The 22808-nt window shown below is 56.9% G+C and overlaps 3 protein-coding genes across 3 annotated transcripts; 2 read left to right on the top strand and 1 right to left on the bottom strand.

Annotated features, from left to right (window-relative positions):
• The first annotated feature begins 541 nt into the window (after nucleotides 1-541).
• Nucleotides 542-3431, top strand: COCSUDRAFT_66355 (TBC-domain-containing protein). Its single transcript, XM_005647198.1, has 6 exons — nucleotides 542-747; nucleotides 1143-1496; nucleotides 1693-1854; nucleotides 2092-2328; nucleotides 2488-2640; nucleotides 2758-3431. Exons 1-6 carry the CDS (start codon nucleotides 667-669, stop codon nucleotides 3043-3045), a joined length of 1275 nt encoding a protein of 424 aa, XP_005647255.1. The 5' UTR covers nucleotides 542-666; the 3' UTR covers nucleotides 3046-3431.
• Nucleotides 3432-3473: 42 nt separating this feature from the next.
• Nucleotides 3474-7172, bottom strand: COCSUDRAFT_42345 (hypothetical protein; the record flags this gene model as incomplete). Its single annotated transcript, XM_005647197.1, has 12 exons — nucleotides 3474-3714; nucleotides 3862-3978; nucleotides 4079-4146; nucleotides 4260-4363; nucleotides 4695-4829; nucleotides 4966-5157; nucleotides 5366-5545; nucleotides 5753-5904; nucleotides 6011-6182; nucleotides 6401-6529; nucleotides 6812-7019; nucleotides 7125-7172. 12 exons carry the CDS (start codon nucleotides 7170-7172, stop codon nucleotides 3474-3476), a joined length of 1746 nt encoding a protein of 581 aa, XP_005647254.1.
• Nucleotides 7173-8805: 1633 nt separating this feature from the next.
• On the top strand, nucleotides 8806-22659 carry COCSUDRAFT_47659 (hypothetical protein; the record flags this gene model as incomplete). The annotated part of the gene is made up of 23 exons (XM_005647196.1): nucleotides 8806-8867; nucleotides 8960-9007; nucleotides 9430-9557; nucleotides 9987-10246; nucleotides 10585-10716; nucleotides 11132-11419; nucleotides 11774-13277; nucleotides 13584-13831; nucleotides 14176-14410; nucleotides 14722-14843; nucleotides 15195-15368; nucleotides 15715-15873; nucleotides 16307-16528; nucleotides 17048-17287; nucleotides 17611-17783; nucleotides 18090-18157; nucleotides 18491-18725; nucleotides 19022-19246; nucleotides 19478-19502; nucleotides 19940-20197; nucleotides 20515-20777; nucleotides 21046-21233; nucleotides 21738-22659. The coding sequence occupies 23 exons, from the start codon at nucleotides 8806-8808 to the stop codon at nucleotides 21887-21889; spliced, it is 5409 nt and encodes a 1802-aa protein (XP_005647253.1). The 3' UTR covers nucleotides 21890-22659.
• Between the last annotated feature and the right edge of the window lie 149 nt (nucleotides 22660-22808).

Genomic DNA, 22808 nt, shown 5'->3' with positions numbered 1-22808 from the left:
CTTGCTCCTCCTCTTAGCGCTGATTGTGGCTGCCGTCAGGGCTGTCACAATAAGACCAGTGCCCAACAAGACAGGATTGCTCAGCAATGTCATCGCAGCACTGCAGGAAACAGGCCTTTGCTGCCGATGCCGTCGTATATTACTTGGACTAGGAAAATTTAAGCGGCCAGTGAAGGATCGATGATAAGAACCTATACAAATATCGACTTTGCGCATGCTACGAGTCGAATCGGCTACGCGATAAAGACAAAGTGAGAAGACATGCGTGTAATAAGCTTGCGATTCTCAAGATATGGCTACACTAGTCTATGCTGATCACTTATGTCTTTCCAGAAATAAGCAAAATGCAATGACGCCCTGGTCCTACGCAAGAATTCTTGAGCTTCTTCCAAGGAGCGTGAGAACGAATGTGAGCTCTACGTTCTGATGCTGACTCACTGTCGTGTCTCCGAGGCGTTCCTAATTCACGAGGGCGAAATCGTGAGTGGATCGCGTCCTGAACACTTCAACAGGCTTCACCTTGCTTCTCCAAAAGCTATATCGCTCGCAAACTTGCCACACAGTACCTCTGCTTTTGAATGGTGGGGACCCCACACGACGCCAGCGTTCACAGTAGCATCCTGGAGGGCGGCTTCGAGGCTTTCGGCCAGGCTCTAGAGTTCGTCGATGGTTGCAATGGCGGTGCTGGCGGACCGCTACGGGTTTGTGCTTGCGGGGCTGAGCGCCGAGGAGACCAGGACACGAGGGGTGCGTCCTTTTTCCCGCTGCCAAAAGTCCTAGGCCCACCCCACAGCCCCACTGCTTTGGGCCGTTGCTCTCGGGTCAGCCAGGCAATTCTGATGCCTTCAGCAAGCCAATACCTTTTCTCGCCTTGCCTGAAGCGCCGGGAGACGTTGTGCGCCCACAGACGATGGCAGAATTTCAGGCAGTCAAACACGTTTGGTGTGCAGCAGACTATGTGCCTGTCGTTCAGTGACCTTCTGTAGGGCTAAACATCGAGTGCCTTAAGCGCCCTGAGTGGTCAAGCAATCAACAATAGAGAGAACACTGGCATTCAGGCAGCTTCCTGGTCAGCAGCAAATGTACACCTGTCCATAAGGCGTGACTCTGCACCTGCTGAGATGCCACTGTGCAACATGCAGGCGTCTGCCGCACGGGAGACGACTATGGCTAATAGGTGGGCCAAGGCTGACACAAGCTCCTACGACCCAGCCCAGCCCCTGAGCAGCCCATCCAAGGCGCTCAAGGCGCTGGTGCGGGCAGGTATCCCGGTAGAGCTGCGCCCAGACCTGTGGCTGCGCTTCTCCGGGGGTGCCGCCAGAAAGGCGGTTGCGCCTCCTCGCCACTACGCCGCCCTGCTGCGCCGCGCGACCGCGGCGGCCCACTCAGGGGCTGTGGATGCCGCCGAGCTTGGCGCTGAGCTGACTCGGGCCTTCGGCACACACCCGGTGGTGTCCTCCGCCAAGGGCATGCGCGCAGTGCTGCGCCTGCTGGAAGTGAGTCACCCCCCCATCCTCCTCCCTACCGGCGGCTAGAATTCCATCTGCTCTGGTCCAAATATAGCTCCTGGGAACGTGCTTGTTGGCAGGCTTTTCTTTCGAACGATGTGTATCCCAGTACCTAGAGAAGTGATTGGCAAGAAGGCGGCTCTTATGCTATCATCAAGGTGTGATCGAGTGCATGTCTGTGCAGGCGTTCCAGCTGCAGTGCCCGACTGCCGGGGGCTTGGGCCGCGGCATGGCGTGCGTCGCGGCCTTCACGCTGATCGTGGTGGGCCCTGAGCGCGAGGAGGACGCCTTCTGGACCCTGGTCGGCCTGGTGGAGGATCGCCTGCCCCACTCCTGCGTCCTGCAGGTGCTCCCCCTTTGGCATGCACTGCAACCGTTAAAGGGAGAATGGTCCTCTCTATTGCTCTGCATTCCTTGACGTATGTTCAAGCAAGCTGTGACAAAGATCACTCTCTGTCTCTGATGCCTTGCAGCCAGCTGTGCAATTTGCGTTGCCTGCCGAGAATTGCAAGTGCTTATACCCGCTCCTTTCTACTCAGCCGTTGGGCGGTCTGGCTGACTGTGGGAGTGGATATGTATGCAGAACATCAAGGGCCCGGGAGTGGAGCAGCGAGTGCTGGATGCGCTGCTGACCAAGCGCTGTCCCAAGGCGATGGCGCAGCTGGCGCGCACAGAGACCCCCCTGGAGGAAGTGACCGCGCCCTGGTTCCACTCGCTCTTCTGCACCTCGCTGCCTGCCGAGACGGCTGCGCGCATCTGGGACGTGCTCCTGCTCGAGGGGCCCAAGATCCTCTTCCGCGTTGGCCTCGCCCTCTTCAAGGTGCATAGCTCATCATCTTCTGTACCTTCTTCTTGCATCTTATGAAGCAAGAGCCGCTCTCATTTCAGTGCTCTTGCAGTCTGCCTACTGATCAATGGCTTCCCAGCAGTACGGATGTCTTCTGCGATGGGTTGCTGATCCGGACTTGTGTGTGCGCAGATGAACGAGCCGGCGCTGCTGAGCACCAAGCTGAGCGGCCAGGTCGGCCGCTGCCTCAAGTGGCGCATTGCCCGCTGCTACGACGCCGACGCCCTGCTCAAGGCAGGATCCCTCCCTCACCTTGAATCATCCTTTTTGTCCTGCATCGCTGCTGTGACAACCTTTGAAATGCTTTGCCCGGCAAAACACTGGCCGCGCGCGTTGAATGAATGGCTTGCCAATGCTTTATTAAGACTGGTTGCTGAACGTCAAGTATCGCGTGTGCGGCAGGTGGCCTTCAGCGGTATCGGCAGCCTGCCCATGGCGGTGATCAAGCGCGCGCGCGCCGATTACGAGGGTATCGTGCAGGAGCAGCTCGACGAGCACCGCCGCCGCCTGCAGGCCGTCCTCTCCTCGCCACGACGCCCGGCCGACGGCGGCAGCCCGGCCTCCAGCGATGCCGGCAGCTCCCCGTCGCACCTGAGCACCATCCACGAGGAGGCCGAGGAATCTCTGGAGCCCTTCTCTGCGACCTCCTTCCTGCGCGTGCTGCGCCCCCTGCAGGCCATCATTGGATGAGGGAGAGAATTTTCCCCTCTGCCGTGGCTGTGTTCGGTGTCAAGAAGATTTTTTGCAACAGCATAGGAATAGGTGTATTATTGGTGCCAATGCCCCGCACTGCCTGAAAGCTGGAATAGCGTGTGGCAGGTTGGGCATGTGTTGTAGACTTTGGGACACCACAGCAATTTTATAGTAGGTTGCCGTGAATACTAGTGTTCTTGCTGTCAATAGGCATTTTTTAAAATTGAAAAGTGCTACCTTTCCCAAATTTGCTGCCATGGAGGACTGCAATCTACCAACAATTTGCGTATTGTATGTTTCGTCACTTGAATTATTTTTCACCGCATACCATTTCTTGGGCCGGAGGGAATTAAGGGCATCCTTGTAATAAGGCGCGCAATTTTAATTCAACCCCTCCATTGCATGCATATGTCTCTGTACTGAACTTAATTCAAGAGCCCGTCCACTACATCGTGGGGGGACATCAAGGCAGTGCCTCCTACCAGCACCTTCACTGATGCCCTGCCTGGCTGGCCAGTCACCTTCTCCGCAACAACATGTCTCACTTCCCTCAAGTCTGCCACAGAGATACCACCAACCACAAATATGATCACAGTGCTGTGATCCCCAGGCTGTGGCTGCTTCTGCACCAGCCCAAAACGCCCCAGCCCACTCTTCAGCAGTCCCCTGCATGCACATGCGCATGTCACAGATCATCCATGTTCCCTGGTGCCAAATCTTGCTTAAGCCGCTCAAGCTTCAAGCATATTTGGGCAGCCAAGAATGAGACATGATTGGCTTTGCACGTGCATGCCAGTCCCTGACAGCACTCACCCGAGCGATGCACTGTTGTGCTGCATATCTGGGATTGGCCGCTGATCAAGTATGCGGCTGGTGAGCTGGCTGAGCAGTGGCGTGACACCCTTGCTGCCCGCCCCATGCTCCAGATACCTGCTCAGAACAGACCTTCCTGAGCATTGCGCCCATCCAGCATGACCACAACAGTAAATCTCCTATTTGACCATATAGCCAGAAAAGGCATAATACCCACCTTTGCATGTCTTTGAGGCGGCTCCTCGCGGCAGCTGTTTTCTGCAGCTTCATCAAGAGGTCCATGACCTGCAGTATGCTAACAAGACTTGAGTGATAAATTTAAGCTGCTGGGTCTTATATTCATTCATCAGTCTGTAAGCCAAGCTGTCTGTTTGTCTCATACATCTGGACGAGCTTACCTTGTCCGTCAGCTCCAGGCGAAGTGCCTGTGCCTCATATCTGGCCTCCTCATCAGCCTCGCTGTCCCCTGCTTCCACCTGCCTGATGCTCAAGCAGAGGTCGCCTGGCAGCCCCAGATGCTGAGGCTTTAAATTCCCCTGCACCATTCGCAAAGTGCCGTGAGACTGGGAGAATGAGTTTGCGGGCTGTAGATTTGTGTAATGTGGAGCCCTTCTTCGCCCTTCTGGGGGTGGCCTGCTGTCTTGCGCCCAAGACTAAGTGGTGAAGCAAGCAAGCAAGCCACACAGCAGTTTACCACATGCTGCCACCTGACACAAGAGATATGGCATTGTTATCTCGCTAGTGGTGCATGCATCTCACCTCCAAAAGAGCGTCCACAAAGGCCTGGCACATCTTGGATCTTAGGCGCTCAGAGCTGCCTGCCCGCTGCGCACCGCCATTGCTGGCGAGTGCCAGAGCAACCACACACAGCCCCAGTGCGTCCGTCGCTGAGATGCCTGCGTCTGAGCTCTCGCCAGCTGCCTCTGAGATAGCCACACACAGCTTCTCCGCAACTTCCTCATCCATACCTGAAAGCAATTCAATTCCATCAACATACGCCTACAACATACAAACCAGTGCCATGTGCTTGCGGGGCCCTTGTTCCTGTGCAAGTGGCACATGAAGGATTGCATGGGAGGAGTATGGGATGATGAGTAAACGCACAATTTGCGCTCAGGTGGATGAGTTCCTGCTCAAGCTCTGCAAGGCGCGCCCATCTGTCTGCTCGGGGGCCGCTGAGGGCGGCGGCTGCCGCGCAGCCGAGCTGCATGATGCCCAGGTGGCCGAAGCACACCTTTGGCGGCGCTGCTGCCAGCAGCTCAGATAGCGCCCTGAACTCCTCTGCAGGTACGGACCCTGCCACATTGCAGAAAACTTATTTGCCCTCTGCACACCTCAGCATGCAGGGGGCTCTGAACACCTGAATTATGGTTGGATGCACTAATCGTGAATGGACAGATCCCTGTGAATGGGTTTTATCCTGGATGGCTTACGTGCAGGCATCCCCCTCTCAAGGGCCTCTCAATAGAGTTAATTTAGTCTCTGAGCCAATCAGGGGATGCACCTGCTTTGAAGCGCATCATGGTCTGGATGCCGGCCTTGCGAAGAGCCTCGCGCAGCCACTTGCGCAGGAACAGCGCAGCGTCCTTGCCCTGCCGCGTCACCAGGAATTCCCGCCACTGGCCCATCTGCGCGTCTGACGGCGCATACAGCGACCCCTGCAGCGCCACTCCCGAAGTGCTGACTGCAAGCATGCACCTTTACTTCAACTGAGCTGCAGCGCAAAACTATCCTCTCCACGTTTTTGTTATTGTTTAGATATATGGACAAAGTTCAGCAAATTGCCCTGCGACACTGCTACATGTGACACCTTGGCACCTTAGAAGCTGCCTTTGCACAGCAGGGATCAGTATAATCCACAAGCAAAGAAGCAAAAGGTTGAGCTGTGCACCTGCACCGGTCGAGGTCTGCCTGTGAGGCTCTTGCGCCTCTGCATTGCCACTGATTGAGCGTGGCTCGCCATGAGTTGACGGCGCCTCCCTCTCGCCCAGTTGCTTCCCACCTCCAATGAAGTGTGGAAGTGGCACAACCACATCAGACGACCTGTACATGTATCATTGCATGTGAGCTCAGCAAGGCTAGAACTGTGTGAAATAGCTATACATCCTTGTTGACACCCTTTATCTGCCATGTGAGATGATAGAATCACCTCACGGCGGGGTTGCCAGCCGCCAATCGCCGCTGCAGTGTGCCATAGATCTGATCAAGCACATGGTCTGTATGGCTCAGCGGGGTGACCAAGTCTAGGCAGCGATCCACAAGCACAAGCGCTGCCGTCTCGCTCGCCGCTGCAGAGCCGGCCATGGCGCAGATCTCATCACCTGCAGAAACTAGCACTGTAAGGATGTAGCACTTCCATGCTATCGCGCTGTCAAGTTTACATTGAAGTGTCTACCACAGCGCACTATCATCATTCAGTAACATTTACTCTGTTATTGCAGAGGTCTACTGCCTCAAAAATCCTGAGGCATGGGATCTGAGCTTAATACCAAACTTTACACTCACAGGAAGTGTATGAGTGATGTTCTGTGCCAAGTACCTATGAGGTTGGACACAGGGCCCAATGAGAATGTATCCAAGCGCACGCCCAGCTCAGAGGCGAAGCCCAGAAGGGAGTGAGCCACCAGCTTCAACCCAGTCGCCTCCGGTGCATCCAGCCCATCGTCACCTGCGCCACAGACGACCCCTACATTGAAGGCTTCGTCTAGGCACTTCCCCGATTGTTTATCTGCCTCCCGCAACTGCGTTATTGGTCCAGATCACTATATATTGAAGAAAGGGACCCTGCGGGATTTGATTGAAACCCGGTGGTACCCTGTATCCAGTGGGGAATTGCCAGATTGTGAACACAGAAGCCCCCTACAAAAGGCATGCAAAGTCTCCGCTTTGGCGCAGATGGAATTTCCTGGCCATGTAGATATGAATGATTGCTATGAACGCTAGCACCCACCAGGAAGTGCATCTGGCGGTGCTAACCCGGCAGGATGGGCCCCAATTCTAGCAGATACTGCTGCTGAGCTGGCAGCGGGCAGCACAAAGCTGCCAGAGTCCAGGCCGCATGTGTGCAGAGGGAAGTACTCGACGCTGGTATTGAGAGAGGCTGGGAAGCTTGTGTTGTCCCCCTTTGTGCCCGTCCTCCTGCTGATGTCTGCCAAGTCCTGCAATTGGCATAGTCATGAGTGCATAATCCTGATTTTGTCGCGCGACGATTGAAAAGTTGGTGCGCTATCGGAACTCTGTTCTTCCAAGGATGACTGCCCTACCTCTTTCAATGCTGAGAGATATGTAGTGTAAGCATGCTCTCCCAGCATGGTTCCCGGTTGTCCTGCATGGGCTGCCTCAGAAGAGGAGCACAGCACCGTGATAGCACTGGCTTGCTCATGGGCCTGGAAAGTACAACATAGCTCAGACGATGTCAAGCGCTTGCATATAGGCCACGAAGAGTGAAAGCAGGAGCGGTTGTGCCGCACGGGATAATTTGCTGACCTGATGCAGTCTGATCAGTGCCCCATGGATTGCTGTCAAGAGCTGGGTGGTGATGGCCACGATAGGATAATTCTCGGCTCCCGAGAGCATTTGATGTGCTTCGGCATCCCTGTGGATGTGATCAAATCCAACCTTAGAGCGCTGCCAGGTTGTGATTAATGCCGGTCTCTTCAGGCTTACTGTGGCTCTGTATAGAAGTGTTCACCTTCTAGATGCAGTTTCCAGGGAACAGACATGGACGACACCGATGCTCAAAAGATATTCAAGACCGATTTCAGCTGCGACTGCCTCTCCTGCTCCACCGTCGAGGTACAAAAGACATCCATCAAGCAAATGCGACACCTTGGCTAAGCTCGATCGAGCAATTTGTCCCAGATCTGGCTTACTGGCATCCAAAGCCATGTTTTGCGAGTGATTAGACGAGGATATCTATGTGCTTTTTGCACATTCATATAAAACGATTGGGGCATCAAAGGTGTAATCGACAGGTTCATTTTGACATTGTGCACAAAGGGGAGCAACGGCTTGCTCTGCTGTCCCATCAATTCAGGTGCAACAGTTGCAATCACTCGTATGCTCTCGTGGACAGTGGGCACCAAGGTGCATGCATGCCATGATGGATTCCGGCACGTGGATATATTCACCTGGGGGGTGGGAGGCGTTCCCTGCGCACACGTCGAACTTCACTCCGGAACATTACGGTGGAATGCACAAGACATGTCGAGAACAAGTACAATAGCATTGATGTGGAACTAACGAATCATGGACGCTGTCGAAAATTGCTGCAGCAGGGCAGAGCCCAATAAGTCCTGGAGCACGTTGTTCCCAAAGTTGTAGCCTTGATGAGTGTGGGTTCCCCTATTGCACAGTAAATTGAAAATATAGACATCTTTTGCATGTGTCGTGCATCACATGTGCCGAACCCAAGCTTGTAGGTCAATTGAGCAGGAAGCATGAAGCACATGTCGTTCTAGCATTAATGGAAACTGCCTCTGAAGCGTTTTCAAGAGGGTGTCCAATGGCATAGTATGGAGGAGGAAACCCCTTTCATGCCAAAATTTATCTCAAATCGTTGCCGAAGCAATCAAATTTGATCTGACTTGTTCCGGAATTTCTGACTAGGAAATTGCTTGAACAGGCCGCTGTGGATGTGTTGGGTCTCCTGCCCGGTCCTGCCCTAAAATCAAACGGCGGAGCTTGTGATATATTGCAAGGAGAAGCTTTCGCATATGGGGTCTCGGGATCAGTGGCGGTTGTGGATGTACGAGCCGTTCAAACAGAACTCTATTGATATTGCTGTTTGTCACCCTGGCATGTTTGCAGTGGCTATGGCATGAGAAGGAGAACGGGATGAAGGTTACTCTCGTGACCATCGAATGTCTGTCAAGGGGTTTATTGAGCACTACTGGACAAAGTTGTTGGGTTGTTAACGTTCTGTATGGCCTGCAGATTCGAAGGATGCAGCTGGCGTGTGTGCTGCAAGGTCCCCACAGGAGTTCAGTGGTCACCGCAGTGAGCTGGTAAGTTCCTGCAGGTTCCTGGAATTGCTGACGCTTCAGTAGTGGCTCAAGAAGCTCATACCCATGACCAACTGTCCTGTCTGTCTCTGCAGGTGCCCTGAATGCCACTCCAGGGACATGAAGGAGGGAGCGGGCCTCAGGTGACTCTTACCTTCTTTCCACTTCGTCTGACTGCCCTCTTTGGACAATTCTTATTCCCTGCGTACTGCCTCTGAAAGCATCAGGTGGCGCAAAGCAGTGGGTGCATGACACTGCAACCTTTGGGATAGGGCCTGACCTTCAAGCTACAGATAGTGAAGCTGAGAAGCCCTAAGCACTAAGGAACACGCGAGTTGGTACAGCGTATTCTGGTGTGCCCCCATCTGGCGGGGCCGGTACATCTACTGAGCACTGTGCCCATGATTAATTGGGTCTTGCTTGGATCTGGCGAGTCCAACAAGGGGCAGCTTGTCTGCATACGTACCTTGCCTCTGGCCAGAAAATCATATGATAATAATCCACACCTTGCGTCTGGCAAGAACACGTATAAAAATGAGATAATAGTCTGGGTGTGCTGTGACAGGTTGGCGTCCGGGGACAGCGAGGGGCGGGTGGTGGTGTGGGACATAGCCACGGCGACGCCGGTGATAGCGCTGGAGGATCCGCTGACGGCTGCCCAGGTGGGCAGCAAGCGGACAGAGCCGGGCAAGGGTAACGCAGTGCGCGGCCTGGCTTGGGTGTGCGCCCACCCAGCCCGCCTTGCCATCGTGCTCGCCAACGGAATGTTCCTCGTCTGGGACGTCCAAGGCGCGCACTCATCCCCTTGCTGAGCCCCAGCTCACGGATTGTGTATGACCCTGGACCCTAAGAAGCAGATAGCCTGCTTCACAGGGAAGGCATTGGAAAGTGCAAGACAGTGTCTCTTTAAGACGCCTGGAGCCTCCTTGTGGGCAGGCAATGACCAACACCACAGCAGGCAGTCTGCCCAGTGAACACACAGAAGCGCCTTGCGGGGTGAAACGGGGATGCCTGGTCTGCAGCACAGAGACAGTGGCCTGAGGGCAAGAGGCACCAATAGAAGAAGGAAGACTCCCTCTATGGCAACGTTGCTAAGAGGAATGTCGCCGCTGATGTTCCCAGGCAATGCGGCGCTGTGGAGGAAGGACTTCGGCGCAGAGGCCGCGCTGGCGAGTGTGAGGGTAGACCCTGGGGACGCGCGGCGGCTGGTGCTGTGCGGGCAGCGGGGGTCGCTGATCGTGCTGAAGCTGGGCAACATGGCGCGTGACCGCGTCGAGCAGCAGCAGTACAAGGTGGACATGAGCGCGAGCAAGCCGGGGGACACCCTGCGCGCCGCCTTCTCCACCACCCGCGACCTCCTCTATGTCCTGCTGCCGCGTGAGGTGCGCCCTCCCCTGCACGCCTTATGTACAGCTAGTGTCATCCTTTCATGTGCGCCACCAGTGTGCCTGGCCTGTCGAGAATGATCATGAAGTGTGGTTTGAGCGGCGTCTTGACCAGCAACATGCCCCATTTGAGCCGCATGCTCTCACAAAAATGGAATTTTGGGGTTCAGGGGACAATTGAAACTCTATGAGCAGCTTCCATGCCCTGTCATCACTTGCACATCTGGTGCAAGACTTGCACAGCTTACCTGTGCATGCATGGAACATCAACAGCCCACATCCGAGTCCCATGCCACGAGAGGCTGTCGTTGATGGGAGCGATTGTGCACCAACAGGTGGTGGTGTTTGATCTGGAGTATGGGCAGCCTGCGGCGTCCACGACACTGCCCACATCGCGGCCGGCGTTCCGGGATGTGCTGGGCTGCTTCGGCCACGCGGACGTCGGCAAGGGCCTGTCTGAGAGCGGCGTTGACCTCCTCTACACCTCCCACCAGGCAAGATCTTTCCCAAACCTTATGATGGCACTTTGCCCGGGCCAGGCTTGCCTTGCACATCCCTGCTATGCATGCTGTAATATGTAACTCCACCTAGAGGTCACCTGGTTACTGAAGGCGAGAGAATTGCAAACCTTTGCCTGTCACAGACCCTTGCAGAGGCCCTCCTGCGCACCCTTTGTGGGCACCTTGCACTGCAGTACTGTGTATCGAAGTGATCCTGAAGGTTGCTGCTGCTTAAGTCACTCATGGCAGGAGCTCACCTGCATTGTTTGCATGCCCTGACAACATGCTCTGCATAAATAAAGAGTCCGTGGAGTGGTGCCATGGAACCAAAGAGGGGCGATGGGGACCTTGAGGCTGAAAGAAGGCAGCAATGCAACCGCAGGATGGCAGCCTGTCGATCTGGCGGAGGACGGAGGGGCAGCTGACCTACTCGCTGCTGGGCCTGCACAAGCTGGTGCCGCCGCCCTCGCGAGTCAACAACAACTCGACGCTGTCGCTGCTCTGCGCGTCCGCGGCCGCCTGGGTTCGCTGCGACATCGACGCGCTCCGAGGCAGCGACTCGGCCTCGACCACCTTCGAGCCGCTGGACTCGCTGCCGCCAAATTCACTCGGCGCCGCCACGCGCGCGCTGATGACCAAGGGCCGCAAGCTGTCCACCATTTACAGCCGCGTGTCCGCCTTCTCCGGATCCTCCACTCTCACCAGCGAGAGCCAGGCACGCACCCTCGCACCTGCTCTTTCATATTTTTTAGCCAGAGGACGAAAAACCAAGCACTGCCAAGTCTATTGATCTAGAATGCCTGATCTGACCACTGTCCGTCAGACTTTCAGCCCGCCTGCAGCTTCATGCTGTTCCCAGTCCAACATGGGATTTTAGGAGCTTGTTGATGTTTGATGTTTCCTGCCAGCTTTCTGATGCTTGCTGTCGATGGTCCAATCAGTCTCTCTTCATGATGAGGCGCTGTATGTGAGCACGTTAAAGTGCAAGGTCAAGGGAGTGAAGACATATGGGGTATGGCATTAGGTGCTGGGGGAATCCGGTGAGGGTGCCAGCTGGCAGAAGCACACCCTGGGGCAGCGCGGCAGTGGCCTGGATCCGCACAGGGCCGCACCCGAGGCGCCCACTTCAGCGGCAGCGCCTAGCGGAGTGCCCCAGAGTGCCGGCCGCACCGAGAGCACCCAGCAGTCCGGCGCGCAGCAGCAGGGACATCTGAGCGGCGCTGGCGGCAGCAGCCTGTCAGCATACGCGCAAGAAGACCGCTCATCTGAAGAGGAGGCGGACTTTCTGCGCTCGAGCATCTCCGGGCGCAGCTCTGGGGAGAGCAGCCTCGGCCGAATCTTCACCGCGCAGTCCAGCCTGGACCCCGTGCCTGAAACCTCCGAGGCCGCGCCGGTGGATCTGGAAAAGACATTCGGGCCGCTGACTAGCTACCCGGTGCGCCTGTCTCCCGCGGCGTCCTCCAGCGCCGGCGGCTACGGGGGGATTTCCCCGCGCGGCTCGGGGGGCCTGCCAATGCAGCACTCGCTGGGGGATCCGGGGGGCGCTGGGGGGGAGGGGACCGCCCCGCTGCTGTCCAGCTCACCGGCGCGGTCGCCCATGGTGCGGCGGCAGAGCTCGCTCAAGCCGCCGCGGCCGCCCGGGTCCGCGCTCAAATCGGCCAAATCGCTCACGTTCTCGACGGCGCCGCCGGGCGACTGCGCGGCGTCCTCGTCCGACGATGGCGCCCCGCGCGCGCCCCCCAGCGTATCCTCCACCACCAGTAACAGCCCGATCTCCTCCCTCTCGGCACCGCGTAACTCCTTCGAGGAGCGCATCACCAGCGGCGGCTTCGCCTCGCCGTCCGGCGCGGACCATTCCACCTTCCGAGCGGCCGCCGCCTCGCCGCCGCAATCGGTCTTCGAGCAGCACGCGCCGGCGCCCTCGGCGGCCCCCCTACAGCAGAACCCAGTGTCGCCCTTTGACAGGGGGTCGGCGGCCGCGCCGCAGATGCGGCCGAGCCTGGCCGCCGCCGTGGAAGCCAACGGCGCCGCGATCGGCGCGTCGCTGTACTCGGCGGCGATACCGACGACGGATGTCCCCTCGCCGCACGAGTCGCTGCTGCTTATGGCTGTGAGCGAGGAGGGGTACGTGTGGCAGTGGGACGTGCCGCTGCAGGACCTGTTCGAGGACGATGTGGCAGCGCCGGGCTTCCCGAGCGCGCCGACGATGCTGCCGACCGCGTTCTCCATCGCCGTTCCCTCCAAGACGGCCAACGCCGCCGCGCCGGCCGCCACCGGCTCCACCAAGCCGCGCCTGCTCGGCCTGCTCCAGACGCTGCCGCACAGCGTGACGACTTTTTCGGTGTGCCCTGTGGCGGTCGGGGTGGGCATGCTTGGCATGCCGGGGGGCCCGCCGAGTGCTTCGTCCGGCCGCGGCGGCGACGCTGTGGCCGTCCTGGCGGCCGTCACCGCGGCAGGCAATGTGGAGTTTGTCACGCTGCAGCGCGGCGCCGTCAGCCCGCTCATGGGCACAGTCTCCGTCTCGCTCGGTTCGACTGGCTTGCACTCTTGCACTACTGTATGGCTCATAATGTATACTTTTCCGCGACATGGCAGCTTCTCTTGCGAGTCTATCATGCTCCTAACATGGCACAGCCATAGATGGAAATGGCAGCAATATCATAACCCCGTCCTGTGCGACCATCAGCCGTGCCTGAAGCCTCATAGAGAGACATGGCTGATGGTTAGGGGTGACAGTGCCCTGCTGCTGTGCTATCCACGATTGACAATGGTTGCAGCAATTTGGAGATGCCAGGCAGCACTGTGACATTGAGTGGCACTGATTGGTTGCGCAGGCGCGCACAAGGACGTGGTGCGGGGCGTGCGGTGGCTGGGCCCGTCGGCGCGCGTGGTGTCGTTCAGCAGCGAGAAGACGCAGCACGGCTACCGCAACACGCTGCTCATCACCGACGTGCGCAGCCGTGCCAGCCTGCCCTTTCGCGAGGTGGGCCCTGAGGCCGCGCCCATGCTGGGCATCCGCGCATCTCCCTCTGGCCGCTACCTCCTCATCCTCCTCCGCGGCGCCCCCTCCGAAATCTGGGCGGTGCGCCCTTCAATTTCCTATCTTCCTCTCTTGGAAGGTGTACTAAAATTTACATTACACAATGTTAGGCCTCCTGGGTCCTTGGGACTGTGCCTTTGGCTATGTGCCAACACAAGCAGGTCCCTGAGGTTTCACATGTACGAGGCATACGACCAATGCATGCTGTGATGAACTTAGAGACTTAGAGACTTATGCCTGTCGAGTGATCATGAGTTGTACGGCTCACGGTGGTGAAACCCATGTTCTATATGATGATCAAAAAGTACCAGCTGTGAGTAGTTGCAAATGCATGCCCCTGGCTAGAAAAAAGTTTTCCGGGCTGATATGCAAGTGCTGTGGCGCAGCTGGGCGGCAACACAAAGCCGACGCGCATCCGCGTGCTGGACCTGCCCTTCACGGCGGTGGAGTGGGTGCTGCCGGGGGACCTGGCCACCTGGCACTCGGCAGGCTCCGACTCCTGGATGGTCTGGGAGCGCTCCCCACTCGCGCGCGAACGCTCCCTCATGGGCTACTGGGACGAAGCCGACGACCACCAAATCGCCGCTGCCGCCCAGGGCGCCACAGAGGGGCCCTCCACCGGTGCGCTGCTTTCTGTCGTTCATGACAGCCCCATTGATGCAGTTTCATATCCTAGATATACTAGATATGCTCTCATAGGCGCTAGCAGATGGCGGTCCTTCCAGTAGAAGAGATTTGCTTGGATGTATTGACTGTGGAAAGTGGTGGGAAGTTTCACAGAGAAAAAGAAAAGAGGTTGCCGAATTGCTATCATGCCTCCACATTTCCTGACTACTCTTTGTCTTTCTGAGAGAGCACAGGCTGACTACTGATTGCTCGAGAGTATGTAGCAGCTGTGCACTACTGACGTATCAAGGTGGCTGGTGCGGCAGGCGGATCGGGGCAGGAGGGGGCGGCCTCGGCTGCTCCAAATGACATAACGGGCCCTGAAGAGCGGCTGGCGTTTGCTCTGAGCGACGGCCGCGTCGGCGTGCTGGCAGTGAAGGGACGAAAGGTGTGGCATCTTCCTTAACTCTTGTTGCTTTTGCCCATGGAGCATGCACGGTGCAAATGCTGGCTCTCCGTTGTTAACCTCTCTGCATTGGAGGCGTGGAATGCAACGCAAACATTTCCTTGTAGCGGCTCATTTGGCACCCGCAGGAGTTGAAACCCGCCCTTTTGTCCTGTGCTCCGTACCCGCCAAGCAAATCTGCAACACTGCGAGTTATATTGCATGAAAATTGCGAGTTTGGCAGGTATGGATCATTCGGCAAATGGGTGGGTTGGACTGATCGAGAACTAGGCTGATGAGTGTCTCTCCTCACAAACCTAGTGTTGCATGTGATTTGCTCTTCCGGTGTTGCAGGTCACAGATACAAAGCCGAAGCGGCCGTCGTGGGGCCTCATGTCCAGCTCGTCAGAGGGCGTTGCCACGGCCATTGCAGCCTGGGGCCACCTAGTCATCATGGGTGACACCGAAGGCAGCCTCAACCGATGGGACACCCAGACCGGGAGAATCTCCACCGTGCAGACCACACAGGTGTGCGAGATCATAGCACACCCAATGTAGATCATAGCAAGGGCATCTATAAAGTCAAGCCCCCTACTGGCCACACACATGTCCCTCAACATCAGATCTGTGCAAATTAATATCTCCAGGTCTCTAGGAGGTCCTGGTGGTGATTTTAAAGGGCAGGGATGCCGGTACAAATGGGAAAGGCTTTGGGGTGAGAGGAGGCTGAGAGTACAAATAAGTTTGTTTGTCAGCCTAGAATTGTGCAGCTAAGTACAATATGCAGGACACGATAGCTCATGGAACATGTGACACAGGCATCCACGCAGAAGTGCAGGTGACAAACAAATGACCGGCGCATTTGACTCTGCAGGGCCCTGTGAGGAGGATACACTTTGCGCCGCCGGCTGCAGAGGAGCTGACGCGCGGGTCATCCAGCATGAGCAGCATGGGCAACGCGCGCGTCTCCGTGCTGTTTGCCAACGGCACCTTTGGCATCTGGGAGCTAGACGCTCGCAACGACCTCAAACCGGTACTGCCCTTCACCCATGGTGCTCTTGTGTGTTGCTGGATGTTTCTCCTTTGGCCAGACTGCAAAGAGAACAATGCAACAATACGTGCCGGCGAACTGCTTCTAACATGCAACGCGGCCGCATGACTGCGGTGTGCTCAAGAGCCTCTGTGAGGCTGCTGCCCTTTTGTCTGTTCCGCCCATCACCCAAAGCAGGGCTCATTGCAAAATGTATGGGCAGCATTATCCATTTCACGTGGCTGCACTATCCTAGCCTGGCAGCCTATTGCACGGTGCAAGTGGCCCCCAGGTTCAAGCAAGAATAGATAAACATGCAGGTGGCGGGAGCATGCATGTTATTGGCAGGGCCCGGTGACCGCAGCCGTCTGATGATGTAGAGTGGAGGCAAGTGTAAGGCAAAACAAAACGATCTCTTAGAATTTTACCTTGGCAGGGCCCGGTGAGTGTGGCGGCGAGCGCGCGGCTGGGCAAGGTGATAGATCTAGCGTGGGTGCCGCTGCCGGCGCCCATCGGGGGCGGTAGCGTGATCGTTGTGGCGGGCGAGGACGGCAGTTTGGCATGCGTGGACGCCACGCAGACCGTGGAGCAGCGGCCGCCCAAGCGCCGCCTCGCCGCCTTCAAAAACCTCGTCGGCGGCCGCTGGCCCTTCCCCCAGGTGAACTACTTCTTGACAAACATTCGCAGTCTGCAGAGACATTCGGTGAAACGTCCTTGTGACGGGGCCCGTTGAGCGAAACGGGCTTGGGAACCGACAAGGGCCGGCGTCTTGCCCCTGCACATGTGGGTCTTGTGTGCCATTGTACAGAATTGAGAGTGATTTTAAAACAAATGACTGGTACACAAAAATGAGTCAGCCCCTGAAGGCAAATCAAGTAGCACCTACCCCTTTGCCTAGCTCCGCTGTCCTGGCAGCAGATGTCAACCAGCAGAAATGGCCTCTTGTGTCTCTCCTCTCTGTGTATGATGCTATATTACATCGGGCAGCTGGCAGTGTGTTCTGTTTTCACTCCTCTTCTCCTCCTCTGCCTCTGCTCTCCTTCACTTGCTGATGAATCGGCAGTGGATTGGCAGAAGATTATGACTATATAGGGTGATCTGCCTGCAGAGAGCCCCGATCAGAGAGCCCGTAATGGTTTTGTAGATGTAAAAAGGGCTAAATTAAAATTGGCTGCAGGGGGGCCTGAGCCCGCCGTCGGCGCTGGGATCGAGCCTGCTACTGCCGCGGCCGTGGGCGGCGCTGCTGCGGCTGCTGCTGCAGCAGAAGGTGCCGGCGCGAACGCTGCGCAAGCTGGCGGGGCCGGTGGTGCCCGGGGACGAAGCGCTGTTGGAGGACGTGATCTGGGCCTGCCTGCCCAAGATTGCCAAGGACATCTGGCTGCAGTCCCCCCACCGCATGTACTCTGCTGAGGCCGAGGTGTGTCCCTGCTTGCTTCCCTCTGTGTATGCGCTAGTAGCCTCTGCTGGGTAAACACCACAACCCTTGCTTCTCTTCACCATAGTGAGAAACCAGGCACTCACGGTGTGCAGGAAGCTGATTGTCAGGCCAAGGTGGTTATTGTCACAGCAACAGCATTGTTCCTTTCGTCAGCTTCTTTTTCATGCACAGGAGCGCTCAATAAGAGGGTGCCGTGCACAAACTTTGCAGTCTGCGACACCAATAAAAAAGGTTTTCACTCCGGCACACCTTGCAGACATGTGCAGCTGGTTGTTGAGAACATGGTTGTGCGTTTGTGGCAGGAACTTTCGCTGCTGGCGGGTGGGGGCGACATGTGCCGGTCGGGCAGCGAGGAGATTGGGGTGGCGCAGTTTGCGTCCACCATGAGCGTGCCGCAGGACGCCGCCTGGAGCGCTCGCTTCAACACCTTCCCCATGGCCTCCTCCCTGCCCACCCCCTCACCCCTCCTCGTCAGGTGAGCGCCTTGGCGACTATCCCATTTGCAACTTCTGTGCTCACTTTTGTATGCACCTCAGGGCCGACACTGGCGCATGTTTGGCCCTGCACGTATCTGGCGCGCCTGCATTCGAGCATATCATGTCGTGCTATTCAAAGGTGCTGTTGTGGGATCCTCTTGCAATCGCCTGTAAGAGGGGTTTGCCTGCAGCAGAGCGCCCCTCAAATGTCTTCACATGATGAAAGGAAGTCCCTGAGTGCCACGTGGTCTTGGCACATCCCCTTGTGGCTGCAAGCGCTGATTAGCTTGCGTGTGCTGGTACAGGAGCGCCAAGGAGCCTTCCACCCAAAACAACGAGATGTCAATCAGCAAACGGGCGGCGTCCCTGAAAGGTGCTTCCATTGCCCCTATACCCCCTGTCCAAGCAATCCACACAGCCCCGCTTTAGTGACCGTCATAACCATGACACAGCTGAAGACTTGCTTTGTCTGGCAGGCAGTTTTTTGTAGTTGCAGGGTGGATTCAAAGATTGTTGCAGGGTGGCTGATAGTCGTGTGCAATAAGGGAGAATCGTATCATGCGTGGCAGACCTGAGTAAAATTGATAATATTTTGTTCAATAGACCCACTTTGGAGTTGAATGCGTTATTTGTGGTGGACCAACGAAGAGCGGAAATCTTATTGTTTGACATACCCCATAATTGAAATGAGTGTTATGTCTAACAGACCGGATACGGGCGGGTGCGCTGGCAAAGACGGTGGGCTGGGGCGGCAAGGCGGACGAGCCGCTGCCGCCGGCGCCGTCGGCGGAGCAGTCGGAGCAGCGGCCGCTGGCGCCGCAGAAGCAGTATGCGGCCAACATCGGGAGCGTGGTGCGCGCTCTCACGCGGTCGCGCGCCAACGGGCAGCTGCTGCACGAGACCGAGTGGCAGGCCTATGAGGAAGCCATCGCCTCCGGCAGGTGCATGCTCTTTTTGCCCCATCTACTGTCCATGAGCGTACTGTAACATGTCTCTCCAGTCTTCAAGCCCATCTATTACCAAAGGGTTTGGGGACATTCACTGATATCGGCACGGCAAAGGACCTTGTCCTTGCGATCCTCTCTTCCCGGGGTTTGATATTGTGTGCTCTCTCCTGGCACCTCCTTTACCACAATCCTGCCGAGGCGGATCGTCAGGAATCTCCTTCCCTTTGGGCCAGATAAAAGAGTTTTTCAGGTATTGTCTGCTGCTGACGCGCTTTGATTGTGCACTGCAGCACGGCGGCGCGTATGGCGGTGGTGGCGGCGGTGGCGGGAAGCTCGGAGGAGGCGCGCTTCTGGCGCTGTCTGCCGGCCACGCTCGCCGCCCTCAAGGGCTCCCTGCCGCCCGCGCTCAAAGCGCGCCTCAACACAATGCCGCCGCAGCCGTCTGCGCTCGAGAACGGCATCCTGTCCGCCTTCGCCAATAGCACCTCGCCCAGCGCCGCCTCCATCGATGACAGGTGCCTGCTCCTTTTCACTTCAATTTTAGCTTACTCGAGGATATTCTGTACCTAAATCCCTGAGTTTTATCCTGTATTGTGGAAGGGGATACAAATGCAGCCCATCCTGTGTGTCTTGAGCAAAGTCCATCCCCAGACAGGCCTCACCCTCAGGCCGTTCCTCCCTGGGCTCATTTCAATGCGATCTGGGCGAAATACGGGGTTTTCACAAGATGTCCTGTGCGCGTGCAGCCCCTTTGCAGCAAAGCTGGGCATTGTGAGGGATGCGGGCCCGGGCGGCGGCGGGCCGGCAGAGCTGTCGCGCAACACCTCCCTGCGCGCGTACGGCGCCATAAAGCAGGCAAGCATCGCTTGTATCAGTGCCCTTATCTCACCACATTAGTACCAACCATGCACCCTTGTTTCACTGTCATGGTGCAATTTCTTCTGGCACAATAATCATACTGGTGCTGCCAAATTTGTCTGCGAGTTTCTATTTTTTATGCTGGGCGCTGACGCTGAGAATGTTGCCCTGCTATAGCTGCGACTATGAAGGTCCAGACTTGGTGTCACGCACGAACATCCTTCATTTAGCCGGATGTGATGCCAGAGTCCGAGTCAGGCATCAATTCAGCCCCAACTTAGCTGGAAGCGATGAACTTGACTGACTAATTGACTGACGAAACTCGTGACTGACGGTGACTGACTGGGCAGGCGGAGGAGCCGCCGGACCTGTCGCAGCCGGTACTGTGGTCCCCCGCCAAAGAGCTGGCCGAGGCGCGCGAGCGAATGACGTGGCACGAGCTCATGTCGCGGCGCAACATCGAGAGCAGTGAGGTGCTGCAGGAACGCCGCGTGATCGAGTACGTGTCCGTGGGGGACTTCCAGACGGCCGTCGGCTTCCTGCTGGCTTCCACGCCCGAGAAGAGCATCCGCTACTACCGCGATGCCCTCTGCACCCTCGCGCTCGCGGTGCGCTATATGATAAATTATGCCATTGATGTTGCTCTTTGAGAGGGACCCTCTCACTGGCCAAAAATCCTCTTTCATTGGGCTGTGTGGATAAATATACCCAGCCTGCAAGCCGCGGGTGCATGGGTGTCTAGCTGACATGCAGGGTTGCCAGTGCATCAGCTGGGCAAACCTGTGTGACAGCCAGGCATCCAGGCGCTCACGGGCCGAGGAGGGCAGTTGTTCCCTGTCCAAATGGAAGTAGTGGCTAGGTTGCAATATCTTGCAATTATGGGCCTGGGCTGGGGATGCAATAGCTGTGTGCTGCTGGCGCGCAGGCGGCGAGCTCGCAGCCGCACGTGGCGGTGGCGGCGGGTAACCACGAGATGGTCTCGCGCACGCTGCACATCCAGGCCGCCAAAGTGGTCGCAGCCCACGCGGCCTCCATCGGGGACGCTCTGCTGGGAGTCCCGCTGCTGTGCTCGGCCGGGCTCCCCCAAGAGGGCGTCGCCGCGCTGCAGGAAGCCGGCCTGTGGCGATACGCTGCCACGCTGACTGCGCATACATTAAAAGGGGACGAGCGCTCGGCCGCGTTGGACAGGTGGGCTTGCCGATCACCTGCATGTGCTTCACCAAGTCGAGCACGCGAAATGGGAGCATTTCTGATCTGCCACTAAGTGTCTGCCTTAGTATGGTACCCTTCAATTACCCTGTTGGGCCGGACGGCAAGCTATTGCGAGTGTAGCTTGCAAGCAGGGGATTTGAACAGCATGCATTGCAGAGCAATGAGGCCTGGCCAATGGGTTGAAAAGGACGACCTGCAAAGTGGGTGTCACAGATATTGAAGAAAGGTTCGTGGGTCTTCACAGGTGGGCGGCGCACGTGCACCAGTCGGAGGGCGACATATGGCGCGCGCTGGGGATCATGGCGGCCGGCGGGGCGCTGCGCAACGCAGCGCTGCTGCTGCGCGAGCTGCGAATGCCGGACGCGGCCGCCGCCTTCTGCGCCGCGTGCAAGGAGGCCGGCTTCCACTCCCCCTTCGCACCCACCGACGCCGGTGCGCACCCCAACTTCTTCCCTCAGCCTTTAGGTGTTATTTCTCAGCTGCCAATCGTTCGCGCATCTTTTCTACAGAAACATAGATCCAGACATCAAGGTAGTGTGAGGGCCAGAAGTAAATGATCGCCAGTCAGCAGCAATACAACGATCAAGAGCACCGTTCATTAATCGGCTCTTCACAGCTGCCATTTGCCCTCATGCCTATTGCATCCTGACTCTCCAGAGCATAGCAGCAGCAGGTACTGGGAGTCTTTAGTGCCTCTGATAGCAGTGGCAGCGCAGCAGTGCTTGAATACTCTTGCCAAACTAACTGGGTTGCCCATCCTTTCTATGGACTTCCTACTTCCGGTGACTGCTCCCTGCGCCTGTCTCAGCTGTGCGGCATGCGAGATGACATGACTCGCACTTGATATAAATCAGGAAGTCTTGTTGGGCACAGGCTCATAGAATCCGCGGGCTCATTCAGAACTCCAGGGTGCAGAGGTGTTGATGTGGGGTGCAGGGGGCTTGGAGAACCTCTTCCACCACTCGGGCAACACACCGCCGCGGCGCAGCTCCAGCTGCAGCGGCGAGTTCATGAATGGGCAGCCCGAGGCGAACACCGTGGAGGCCGACTACCTCGACTACTGCTGCAGCGTCCTCCAGCACCTGTGATGCAGCCTTGCTGCAAGGAATGCACATGTGGCAAAAGCGCTCACCACAGAATGGACTGGAAGATGCCACCACTCTGCACGGCTGCTGCTGCGGCGCAGTTGATGGCAACGCACAGCTGTATAAGTCCTTATGGATCACTCTTGGCATTGTTTTTTGTGGTTGACCAAGTAGTTGGAACTGCCATGCGGCAGCAGCAGCCAGGAAACTAGACAGCCACAGAGAGTCCCAGTACAGCAGCCTAGAATGGCAGGGGAGCCTGGAGCAGGGAGTGCAGCAAAGATTGCTCATCGGTGCAGAGAGGATTGGTCTGTGGGCACCTGAGCGTTGTGGGTTGAGGTCGAAGGTGCAGGAGAACAAATGCATCCATGCACGGAGTTTGCTTTGCTCCCCCATCAGTAGGATGGGAGAGCAAAGCATTGTTGCAGAGCGTTGAAGACTCGTTCATTCTCGAACATAGCCAAATTGGCACTAGAGAGGTTCCGACATGCGCAAAACCGGTCCCACCGGTGCGGTTTTTAAATTGAAAAGCCATCTGTTTTCACAAATGGCGTGTACGTATGTGGAATTCCAAACATCATGATATGATGGTGAACGAGCTTGCAGTGTGTCCCAAGCATTGCATGAAGAGCTGATTCTGTGGGTTGATCGGTTGTCGACATTACAGTTGTTGTGCTCACTAAAAGTCCCTATGTACAAAGATAAGGGTTGTGCTAATCTGAGCAACAATTTGAATCAATCTTGAACATCCGTTTGTAATGCTGGCACTCCAGAGATATTCTGAGCTGATGCTTTGAGGTTGCCAGGATAACGCTTACTCCATTACGTGCTTTGACATACTTCAACTACAAACACGCATGCGCACTTACTGAAGACACCACCACTCATGTTATCTCCTTTTCTTGGCTGGGGGCCCACGTCC

The sequence above is a fragment of the Coccomyxa subellipsoidea genome, assembly GCF_000258705.1.
Source record: "Coccomyxa subellipsoidea C-169, whole genome shotgun sequence".
NCBI lineage: Eukaryota > Viridiplantae > Chlorophyta > Trebouxiophyceae > Coccomyxaceae > Coccomyxa > Coccomyxa subellipsoidea.
Note: the sequence above shows the minus strand (reverse complement) of the source record. Positions and strands in the feature narration are given on the sequence as shown.